Source organism: Geotrypetes seraphini, chromosome 5 (assembly GCF_902459505.1).
Source record: "Geotrypetes seraphini chromosome 5, aGeoSer1.1, whole genome shotgun sequence".
Taxonomy (NCBI): Eukaryota; Metazoa; Chordata; class Amphibia; order Gymnophiona; family Dermophiidae; genus Geotrypetes; species Geotrypetes seraphini.
In genome coordinates, this window is record NC_047088.1 from 154,963,575 (window position 1) to 154,976,168 (window position 12,594).

Consider the following 12,594-nt stretch of genomic DNA (forward strand, 5'->3'; position numbering starts at 1 on the left):
CATGGTGGGGAGGGAGGAAGGAGATAGATGCTAGACCAGGGGAAAGGAAGAAGGGATGGAGAGAAAGGAAGGAGAGGAGATGTTAGATAATGGAGGGGGTAGGGGAGATGGAAGGAGGGAGATGCCAGAGCATGGGCGGAGGGAAGGGAAACTAAGAAGACAAATGTCAGACTAGAGGGAAAGCATGGAGAGGAGGTGCCAGACCAAGAAGGGAGAGGGATGCTAGGGCATGGGGGAAGGAAGGGAAGGAGATAAGAGATGCCAGATCATTAGATGGAGTGGGAAAGAAGGAAGGAAAGGAGAAGAGAGAGATGCCAGAGCATAGGGGAGGGGGTGGAGGCAGAAAAATGGAGAGGAGGGTGAAGCTGAAATGAATCATGTACAAAGGTGAGAAAGGGCACAGGATATATAGTTTATTGAAGGGACATAAAAAGAGGGAAGATGCCGTATGGAAGAGAGAGAGGGTGGACAGTGGATGGAAGGGGCAGAGAGAGGGTGGACAGTAGATGGAAGGGGTAGAGAGAGAAGACAGAGAGGGCAGAGGCTGGGTGGAAGGGGCAAAGAGAAGGCAGATGTTGCATGGAAGGGAGAGAGGACAAATGCTGTATAGAAAGAAGAGAGCAAAGAGAAGATGGTTAAAACAGAAACGACAAAAGGTAGAAATTTTTTTTGTTGCTTTACATAGAATCAAGTAGTATTGTAACCGTATTGATAAAAGTTTATAAATAGGAAATGGAAATAAGGTCATTTTTTGGACTAAACCCCTTTCCTCTGGTCAGGACAGGATACCATAATAGCAGTATACTGTACTGTCTTGAAGAAAGATTTGGCCTCTGAAAGCTAATTGAAAAATGGATTAGTCCAATAAAACGGTATTATTGCTTGTTATTTGTTTTATTTCTATTTGTTAATTTGTAAAGTGATGATTGTTATGTATCAGTTTTTTCAAATTTACATCTACTGTTTTTATATTTTGCACAATATTAGGGGACATGTGTCACTGTTTCTGTGGTGTTGCATTGTATGCAGAGTTTGGTTTCTTGGCGGTTCAGTTTAACTTTTGTCTACATATTTCTATTTTTAGTTTGTGATTATTCCATATTGGGCGAGAGTGTTTCTGTGTTCTTTGTGTATAAAAAGAACATGGTTTTCTGTTAGCATTGACTGTACAAGATCAACTGACTGTGCAGGATTTGGCTTGTTTAGTTTTACTTTGCGTGTGTTGGTGTTCTAGTGCTCACTGCAGTGTTTAAGATACTGCCTTTTCCTAGGTGCACCCTTGTTGTGTGACTCATGGATTATTACTAAAAATAACTTTTTTATATAGAGTGCCACCTGGCTGGAAAACATTTCTGGGGAGAACACTGAGATGGATGGTACAGAGTGAGTTGGTATAAGCAGATGGGAAGCTAAACTCAAGGCAAGATGTTTATTCAGTTAAACAAGGTACAGTATAAAGAACTGATTTAGTTAGAATGTGTGGCAAGCTAGTCCTGGTACAGAATGAGTGTTTAGTCAATCACCCTAAGTATTAGGTTTGGGTGAAGAGCCAGGCTTTCACCTGCTTCCTGAAGGAGAGGTAATCTGGAATTAGACATAGCCTCTCCGAGTAAATTCTGAGTGTGGGGGATACTTCTGAGAAGTATCGCTGGTGGGTATCACACAACAACCGTGGGAAGACTATCAAGAAATATCATTGCACTTGTCTCTTGTTCCTTGGAGGACAATGCAGCAGAATGAAGGATAACTTTCATTGAAAAATACAATGATATTTTGATTCGGTTCAGGAAAGGTTTGAAAACAGCCTTATTTGCCCGTTGATTTATGAGGTTATAAATTTGCTTAAGATGGGTCTTACTGAATACCTTTTTTGAAAGTTGTTTGACCTGCTTTTTTATTATGTAGTTTTTATGATGTTTTGAATTTGTTGCTACCGAGTGTGGGTGTGTTTGTTTTTTTGGTGATGGTTTGTTATTGTATGTGTTTATTTTTTTTTATTTGATTTGATTATGTATGAAATTTTGGAACTCATTTAGCATTGTTGGATTTGCGAGATATAAATATTTTAAATAAATAAAAGATGAAGAACAGAAGCAATTTGTTCTTTGGCTAGTGGCCAACTACCAAAAGAAGTTTCCTTCTGCATAGACCATTGATTATTTGTTAAGTGCACAAGAATTACAATATACTGTTAAGCTTAAAAAACAGCAAAGTGAGATGACCCCTAACTTTCAGCCTCTTTTACAAAGCCGCGCAGCAACAGCCCTGAAGCCCTTTAAATCTCTAGGGGCTTCGGGGCTGTTAGTGCAGCACAGCCGCTAGCGCAGCTTTGTAAAAGAGGCCGTTTGTTTGTTTGAAGTAAAATTTTGTGTGTTTTTCATTTTTATATAAAGGAATAAAATTAGCCTTGTGGACAAACAAAATATGTTAATTAATTTTTTCGGACTACCCTAATATTCATTGTGGCAATCCTGAAAACTCAACTGGTTTGTGACCCTCGAGGCCTGACATTAAGCTCCCCCTGCTATAATGATTTCTGAGCACAACTAAGCCATTATAGAATACTAGCCCGAATATTGAAATTTAGGCTTACCCACTTAAGACAAATCAATGGCTGGTGTTAAGTTGGCATACTTAACTATGGACACCAACCATGTGTAAGCTCTAGTATTCTGTAACATGTATGTTACTGTCACCTAACATTAGACACCAGTTTATAGAATTTATCTTTAAATTTGTACCTGAAGCAAGAGTCGGTTAAGTGACTTATCCAAGGTCACAAGGAATATCAGTGGTTATTGAACTCTGCATTCCTGGTTTTCAGCCTGCTGCTCTAACCATTATACTACTCCAATGATAGTTAATTTCAGGACATCATATGCTTTGGAATTCATCTTGTTTTAACTAGTAATTAAGCTCTTGGCAATAATAAAAGGTGAAAATGTGTTAGTGTTATGATTTCATCATATTCCTATTAGTTTCACAGAGACTGAATTATGAATGTCGGTACCAGCAGTATAGTTCTGAAAGTAGATTGACTACAGGATCTTATAGCTTGCTGCTCCAAGACCCAAGGAGTGCCCGCCATTCCTTTAGTGGAGGGTTCCCAAGAGCAGCTAGATTTTTCAGTAAACTACTAGGTTTTAGCCCAGGGATATCAGGATTAGCTTCATAATATTTTTCCAGTTTTGTCAAAACTACTGGTAACCCAACTAATGAAGCATAGTACATTGGACCACCTGTATGCTTTGGCCACCCATAGCCACTATTGTAGATGACATCTATATCTTCAGGACCTGATGCCATTCCATCTTCTAATACCTTAAAACCCTCATTGATGATAACATACAAACACCACTCAATGATTTTCTCCTGGGTTATTTTCTGTGTTTTAAAGTTGTTAACACCATGGTATTCAGACAGAAAATTATGAAGCCATGGATCAGACATAGCTTTTCTACCCCCTGGTTTCTCATATTTGTACCATCCTTGGCCAGACTTCTGACCAAACCGTGACTTTTCACACAGAATACCCAGAAGCTGACTGTACCTTTTGCTACTATGATGGTGGGTAGATATTCCACTGGACTGTTCTGGTCTTGCCAGTCCATGTTCTACATGACATCCCCATAGAGTGTCAAGCCCTGCAAGATCCATCATTTGGAAAGGCCCCATTGCGAGGCCAAAATTCTCAAGTGTCTGGTCAATTTCCTCTAACTTGTTGCCTTCTTCTACAAGGAATATAGCCTGCTGAAGGTATAGCACCATTAATCGATTACCTACAAATAACGGGCAGTTGCCTACTAACACACCAATTTTTCCTAAGTTTTTAGCAAGCTGCATGGCTGTGGAGATTGAAATGGAAGATGTGTAACGGCCATGGACAACCTCCAAGAGCTTCATTATGTGGGCTGGAGCATAAAAATGAGTCCCAACAATCATTTGAGGTCTATCTGTAACAGAAGCAATTTCATCAATATCCAGACCTGATGTGTTGGTACACAAGAATGCTTCTGGCTTACAGATCCCTGATAAGTGCCTGAATATCTCTTTCTTTAGTATCATGTTTTCAAACACTGCCTCAATAACTATGTCTACATCTCTTAGCTCGCCATAGTCCAGAGTGAATCGAACTGGGCCAAGAGAATTAGTAGCCTCAGTGTGTCCAAGCTGTTTCATCTTCAAGGTTTCACGATCCAGGAGAGATATCACAGCCTTGCTACCAATATTCAGTTGCTTCTTGTCTTTTTCCAAAGCTATCACTGGAATCTGGGCCTTTGCCAGCGAGATGACAATACCGCTCCCCATTGTTCCTAGCCCTGAAGATATGAACATGTATTAATTTAAATAGTTAAGACAGAACTTTCATTTAAAATTTTGTCTGACCAGGACTGTGAGAGGTACATTATTAAGATTATGGAACTACAACAAATCTTTGCTTCTCAAATCTCTGGCTATTTTACAGTCATTTCTAGACGCTCATAAGTAAAATGTTTGGAGGTATTGATTTTTCCTCCTAAGACTCTCTTTATTTGGCCAGGGGCAAGCCTTGAACTTAGTCAGACATGGCTGGTTATTGGCACTTGCATTGCACACCGACTGGGGCTCTCTTTTGTTGCTCTTCCGGGGACAATTAGCAGGCACTTTGGGGGATATTATTGCTAATTTGCAGTCTCTGCTGTCCTAGCTTAAATTACCTTGCATTTTTGACTGCTGCATTGTCGGACACTTGGCCATCTCTGCTTCAAAGCAAAGTTCTGCAATTGCTATGAGTTTCAAACTTCTTGAAATTCACCATATTTGACTGCAAAACCTGTTTTATTATTTTTCATATATATTACAGCATTTAAAGCGTGGACTAGATTGGATGCATGTAGTTCTGCCCTGTTTGGGATATGTTGCATATCTTGCTATGTTTTGCTCTAGGGATGAGAGGGGACAGAAATGAAGAGTGGGTGTTCCAGTACTGGGTTAGCCTGGGAGTTTTGTGGGCAAGTGTCTATGTGGGTTGGTGAGTGCTTGCATGAGTGCCTGGCAGGGATGTGAATGTATTGGGTGGGGGGGGGGGGGGGAACTTCCTATCTGGGAGGAAGGGGGGTTTTTGGATGATGGGATTAGCCTGGGACCCTAGATGTTCTAGTGTCCTAAGTGTACCACACACTGTGGAGTTGTCTGGATTTGATCCTGAGTGTTTCTTTTCTGTACATACAGCTGTGGGGGGTGGCTTAGCTAGGAGGCCACCCTGGGTCTTCACTGTTCTATGTCAGCGACTGCACCACTGTTTCAGTTTGACTTATGGGTAGTTTACACATAGCTACTTGGAATGTAGTCATGATGCATTCTCCGGTGAAGCATACCAAGATACTTGCTGCAAAAGATTGAAAGTTGATATCCCACTAGCACAGGAGATGCATCTCACAGCCTCAGAACACTTGAAATTGAAAAAAGCTTGGGTGGGAGAATTGGTCTTTCAGTGGTAGGCAACGAGGGGTAGCCATATTGTTCCATAAAAAGTTACACTGCTGCTTGCATAACCTGATACAAGATCCCAAGGGTAAGTTTGTAGTTTGGGTGGGTGAACTTATGGGGGCAAAGTATGCTATATTTATGAAGGTGTGAGGGGGACCCCCAGTCAACTCAGAGCATGATATTCAAGAAGCTTTTGTAAAGTTTTTCCAGTCCCTCTATGATAAGGGCTACTGTAATGTAGAACAGAGGGAGGCATTTTTCTCAGGACTTGGCACTCCCTTGTCCATGACCAGCGGGAGCTACTCAATGCTCCTGTCTCGGAGGTGGAGATCATGACAGCGATCAAAGGCCTTAAACTGGCCAAGACGCCAGGACCTGATGGCCTAGGGTCAGAATTTTACAAAATTCTGGGAGAGAAATTGATTCATCATTTCCAGGTAGTATGTGAGGATCTTTGTAAGTCTGGGAGGGTGCAGGGACGGCTAACACATGCTCATGTAGTGGTGCTGCCCAAGCCAGGGAGAGATAAGGTACTCCTGGGGTCTTACAGACCCATCTCCCTGCTTAACCAGGACATCAAGACATTTGCCTCTATAATGGCTAAGCGCCTGGGACGGGTATTACCATGTCTTATACACACTGATTAGACAGGACTTGTTGCGGGGAGGTATGCGTCCACAAACATTCTTAGAGCGCTATCGGTACTACTAAGGGAAATCAGCCAGGTGATGCCATTATAGTAAGCCTAGATGCTGAAAAAGCATTTGATAAAATCTTATGGGACTACCTGGTTTGGGTCCTCCCTCTGTTTGGTATCTTGGGCAACTTTCTAGATGGAGTGCATGCACTCTACAGTGACCCTACTGGCTCAGATTCTTTTTAATGGAGGGTTGTCTTCAGTGTTTTTGCTGGAGCGGAGAACTCGCCAGGGATGTCCACTCTCTCCCATGCTGTTTGTATTATCCTTGGAGCCTTTGGCGTCCAAGATCCGGCAGGCTGCAGATATAGTGGGCATATGTTCCGGCTCTAGCAAATACAAGATTAATCTGTTTGCAGACGACATGCTGCTCTTTGTTGATAATGCTGCGGTAGCGATACCTAAGCTGGTTTCTCTTATTACTCAATTTGGGTCTTTTTCTGTGCTCAAAATCAACTTTGATAAATCTGAGGCGCTGGCGGTCTCCATTGATTGTCCCTTATGGCGGGACTCTTCGTTTCATCTTTCGTGGTCCTCAGGCACTCTTAAATATCTGGGCATCTACTTGCATTTGGATTTGCATATGATTTATAAACTGAATATTAAGGATAAGCTGAACCATCTTAAGTCTGTGTGTTAAATGGAGGGAGTTTCCATTGTAATTTCTGGGGAAGGTAGTGCTGGTTAAAATGGTCATGTTGCCTAAATTACTATACCCTTTACAGATGATGACCATATGGATTACTAGGAAGGAGGAGGCGATGTACAGGAACTTGGTCAGCTCTTTTATCTAGCGGATGCAGAAGGCTAGGATTAGTTTCCTGAAGCTTGCCAGAGCTCGGAGTAAGGGGGGTACAAACTTACTGAACCTACGTCTCTACAATGTGGCGGCTCTCTTGCGATGGGTTCATGAATCCTATACTGGGTCTTACACACACCCTTATTCAGTGTTCAATATGCTACACTCCAGGGGGTCTTCCACCATTGCTATGCCCTTTGAAACTGGCCTGGAATTGGTGGAGAACTAGGGTTGGGGGTGCGGTGGGGCTGTCTCTTTTTCTGGAGGTGCAAGCTAATCCTGATTTTCCTGCAGGCCAGAGTACTCGCGCTTTCTCTGACTGGGTTGTGTGTGTGTGTGTGTGGGAGGGGGGGGGGGGTTAGATTTCTTGGCCACCTTTACTGTAGTGTGTCAGGGACCATCTTTTCTTTTCAGAAGGCTCGACGGTGGTGGGGGCTCCCCCCCAGCGATGTTTTCTTCCAATATCTGCAACTCTACCACTATTACAAGCCTCTTGGAAGCAGAGCTAGGAACCCTGTTCAGTTTACTCTACTTGACGGGCTTTTTCTACACACATCTATTCCCCACAATAGGTTAGCCACATGGTACATTTTGGACAAGGAATACTGACCATTTCCCTTCTTTGCTCTGTTGGCTACTTCCTGAACTAGGCTGCTCACAAAGAAGATTACGGAGGAGGAGTTGGCTAATGGCTTCATTGCGACCTTCTGGCTCACACCTAATGTAGGTCCTCAAGAAATCTAATTTAAGATCCTACACCAGGGGTAAGCAGATCACAAAACACAGGGGTAAGCAGATGGGGCTTTGGGATGATGACAGTTGTGATAGATGCAAACTTTCTGTGGAATGTCCAACACTTAGGGATTTTTGGTTCGGAGTTTTTTTTCTGCTTAGGAGACAGTGTTGGGGACTCCACTTGAATTTTCTTACAAGGTGCTGTTATTAGGCTTGGATGGGGATCTCATGAGTCAACAGTTTGAAGAGCACTGTACTCATTTTATTCTCCATTCTATTGTATTGGCTAAGAAATCCATTTTGCAGCACTGGATAGGGGAGCACCCACACATTTGCAACATTGGCAGAACCTTTATGCTACAAATGGCTCCACAGGAGCAAGCTAGATTCTCAAATAGTGGAGAGATACTTGTAAAGCATATTGTTTACTGTGAAGGAAATATGTATCCTTGCACACTGGGACACTAGGGCTGTAGGCTGGGGAGGGTGGGTAGGGAGGATAGAGACAGAAAGCTGTTTTTTTCTTTTAGCTAGAAACTGATAAAAACTTCAGGTATGCAAGATGATTCTTCTGGGTTTTGTTCACTTGGATATCACTGCATATTGAGCTATTGCTATAACCTGTATTCCTCTATGCTGCATTATTGTTTTCATTTGTGTTATATACTGTTGTTATATGCTGGGCTCTGTACGTTTTAACTTGCTTACTAATAAAAAGGATTTACAAAAAAAAAAAAAGAGAAACTCATACAAATCTCCTTAACACTGAATGATGTAATGACTCAATTTGACAAACTGAACAGTAGCATATCGCCTGGACCGAATGGTATACATCCCAGAGTGTTGACAGAATTGAAAAATGAACTTCCAGAGCTATTGTTAGCAATTTGTAATTTTTCTTTAAAATCTAGCATAGTACTAGAAGACTGGAAGGTAGCCAATGTGTGATGCTGATTTTTAAAAAGGGTTCCAGAGGTGATCCGGGAAATTATAGACCGGTGAGTCTGAAAGTGCCAAGTAAAATGGTAGAGACTATTATAAAGAACAAAATGACAGAACATATAACGTAAGCATGGATTAATGAGAGAAAGCCAACATGGATTTAGTCAAGGGATATCTTGCCTCACCAATCTACTGCATTTCTTTGAAGGAGTGAATGAACATATAGATAAAGATGAACAGGTTGATATTATGTATTTGGATTTTCAAAAGGCATCTGACAAAGTACCTCATGAAAGACTTCTGAGGAAACTAGAAAGCTATGGAATAGGAGGTAATGTCCTGTTATGGATTAAGAACTGGCTGAAAGACAGAAAACAGAGAGTAGGTTTAAATGGTCAATATTCTGAATGGAGAAGGGTAAATAGTGGGATTCACTCCACACTCACAAACACAAAGGGACTGTAATAATAAAAAAAACTCAAATACCCTTAGTGCAAATCCTGTTCTCAAAAAAAGAGATTTCACTTTTTACTCCTTTACAATAGCATAATTTAAACCTCGTTCTAAGGCTCAACAACGCACTGTGGACTTAAAACTCAAAAAGCCACTTCTATGCTTTAGGAATCTTGTAAAGGGGGAGAAAAAGCCTCAGACTCGTGCCTGCTGCTAATTTTATAAGCATTCAGGCTACTATTAGAGTTACCTCATCAACATAAAAACCTACTCCTCCAAGTATTTCTATCTTCAGTAATAAATATTTTTTCAATAATAAATACTTTTCAAATATTCAAATATTTCAATAAATTTCCATCCATATACGCTGGGAACCCTACTCTAAACTATATCGGGGCAGGGATTAGTGGAACTGGGTAGGCCTGGGGGCAGGTCTAGGGGATCCAGATTTTACTAAAGTAAAATCTGGTAACCCTAAGTAAACATAAGCCCCGAAGGTAGGTGTCAACACTGCCAACTCCTTCCTGCCACGGGCTATGAATGATATATCCCCAGCCCTGGGCAACCTGGGACACAGAAGAACTGAGATGAGAACTGAAAGTTCCCAGCACTGTCATGGTGTCACTAGGTCAACCCAAAAAGAAATTCCCACTTTCTCTTATTCTTGTTTTGCCATCTCTTCCATCTTTAGTATGATGGGGTCATCTTAATGAACAATCTTCTGCTTTCCTTGCGCCTAGAACCATCCTATCAAAAATTTTAAACTGCCCTGAAGGCCCAGTTTTTTTAATAAATCCTTTGATCCCTAATTGATGCCTACTATTGCGGACCCTTGACATAGGAGCATGCATGGCTGGGTTCTGTGAGCACACAACAAATGAAAGCTTTGACCCTAGACCAATTCTTTACTATTATAAGATTATTGTAATTTCTGCCTCCCTTCTAATTTATGTTAATCATAAACTGCCCAGACAGTTTATTCCAATGGGTGGTATATCAAAGGATAAATCAACTTGGAAACTTGGTCTAGTAAGAGCTTGATTTGTTAAGGCCTTAGCATGGGAAAAAGCTTAACATAAGAACATAAGCAATGCCTCTGCTGGGTCAGACCTGAGGTCCATCATGCCCAGCAGTCCGCTCACGCGGCGGCCCAACAGGTCCAGGACCTGTGCAGTAATCCTCTATTTATACCCCTCTATCCCCTTTTCCAGCAGGAAATTGTCCAATCCTTTCTTAAACCCCTGTACTGTACTCTGCCCTATTACTCCCTCTGGAAGCGCATTCCAGGTGTCCACCACTCGTTGGGTAAAGAAGAACTTCCTAGCATTCGTTTTAAATCTGTCCCCTTTCAACTTTTCCAAGTGTCCTCTTGTTCTTTTATTTTTCGAAAGTTTGAAGAATCTGTCCTTCTCTACTCTCTCTATGCCCTTCATGATCTTATAAGTCTCTATCATATCCCCTCTAAGTCTCCTCTTCTCCAGGGAAAAGAGACCCAGTTTCTCCAATCTCTCAGCGTATGAGAGGTTTTCCATCCCTTTTATCAAGCGTGTCGCTCTCCTCTGAACCCTCTCGAGTAACGCCATATCCTTCCTAAGGTACGGAGACCAATATTGGACGCAGTATTCCAGATGCGGGCGCACCATCGCCCGATACAATGGCAGGATAACTTCTTTTGTCCTTGTTGTAATACCCTTCTTGATTATGCCTAGCATTCTATTTGCTTTCTTAGCGGCTGTTGCGCACTGTGCCGTCGGCTTCATTGTCATGTCCACCATTACCCCCAAGTCCCTTTCTTGGTTGCTCTCATTCAATAATATCCCTCCCATCGTATAGTTGTACCTCGGGTTTCTGTTTCCAACATGCAATACTTTACATTTCTCAACGTTGAACTTCATCTGCCATCTCGCCGCCCATTCCCCCAATTTGTTCAAGTCCCTTTGCAATTCTTCGCATTCCTCTTTAGTCCCAGCTCCACTAAATAGTTTTGTATCGTCCGCAAATTTTATTATCTCACACTTCGTGCCTGTTTCTAGATCATTTATGAATATATTAAATAGCAGCGGCCCGAGCACTGAGCCCTGCGGAACACCACTCATGACCCCCATCCAGTCCGAGTAGTGGCCCTTCACCCCTACCCTCTGTTTCCTACCCGCCAACCAGTTTCTGATCCATCTATGTACGTCTCCGTCCACTCCATGGTTCTTCAGTTTCCGGAGTAGACGTTCGTGAGGCACCTTGTCAAAGGCTTTTTGGAAATCTAGGTATATGATGTCTATGGGGTCTCCTCTGTCCATCCGTTTGTTAATTCCTTCGAAGAAGTGCAATAAGTTCGTTAGGCACGATCTCCCCCTGCAGAAACCATGTTGGGTTGTTTTCAAAAGTTCGTTTCTTTCCAGATGTTCATCGATGTGTTCTTTAATCAGTGCTTCCGTCAGTTTCCCCGGAACCGAAGTCAAACTCACTGGTCTGTAGTTTCCCGGGTCACCTCTTGATCCCTTTTTAAAGATGGGCGTGACATTGGCTATCTTCCAATCCTCCGGGATCATGCCTGTTTTCAAGGATAGGTTGCAAATTTGCTGCAGTAGTTCCGCTATCTCCTCCTTTAATTCCTTCAGGACCCTGGGATGGATTCCGTCCGGACCCGGGGATTTGTCAGTTTTAAGTTTTTCTATCTGCCTGTGTACATCATCAAGGCTCACTTCCATGGATGTTAATTTTTCTGCTTGATTTCCATTGAATATTTGTTCAGGTTCCGGTATGTTGGTTGTGTCTTCGTTTGTAAATACAGACGAGAAGAACATGTTGAGTCTTTCTGCAACTTCTTTCTCCTCCTTCACCGCTCCCTTCCTGTCTCCTTCGTCCAGCGGTCCTACCTCCTCCCTAGCTGGCTGTTTCCCTTTAACATATCTGAAGAACGGTTTGAAATTTTGTGCCTCCCTGGCTAGCCTCTCTTCATACTCTCTTTTGGCTTTTCGAACCACACGGTGACATTCTTTTTGATACTTCCTGTGCTCCTTCTGGTTCCCTTCAGTTTTGTCCTTTTTCCATTCCCTGAATGAATTTTTCTTATTGCCTATCGCTTCCTTCACTATTTTAGTCATCCATACTGGGTCTTTTGTTCGACCCTTTTTGCACCCCTTTCTGAATCTGGGGATGTGCAGATTTTGTGCCTCGCTCACTGTGTCTTTGAAAAAAGACCAGGCATGTTCTACTGTTTGCCATTTTTTGGAAGTGTTCCTAAGTTTCTTCCTTACCATTTCCCTCATTGCTTCATAGTTTCCTTTCCTGAAGTTGAAAGATGTCGCTATGGTTCTCTTTCCGTTCGGTATGCCTACTTCAACCTTGAACTTGATCATATTATGATCACTGTTTCCCAACGGTCCCACTACTTCCACTTCCTTTGCAGGTCCCCTTAGTCCATTTAGGATTAAATCCAGAGTGGCATTTCCTCTCGTCGGTTCTCTAACAAGCTGCTCCATGAAGCAATCTTGTATAGCCT

At 42.3% G+C, this 12,594-nt stretch overlaps 1 protein-coding gene across 2 annotated transcripts in view; it reads right to left on the reverse strand.

The window, feature by feature from the left end:
* The window catches only part of EHHADH (enoyl-CoA hydratase and 3-hydroxyacyl CoA dehydrogenase), a 105,243-nt gene that overhangs the window by 13,801 nt on the left and 78,848 nt on the right, over positions 1-12,594 (reverse strand). Inside the window, exon 7 of one of the 2 annotated variants that reach the window (XM_033945548.1) lies at positions 1,291-4,319. The exons of the other annotated variant lie outside the window; for it this stretch is intronic. Within the exon in view, the coding sequence (XP_033801439.1) occupies positions 3,049-4,319 (1,271 nt within the window). The 3' untranslated portion in view covers positions 1,291-3,048. Of the gene's footprint in view, positions 1-1,290; positions 4,320-12,594 lie in introns of those variants that run through there. 2 annotated transcript variants of the gene reach the window in all.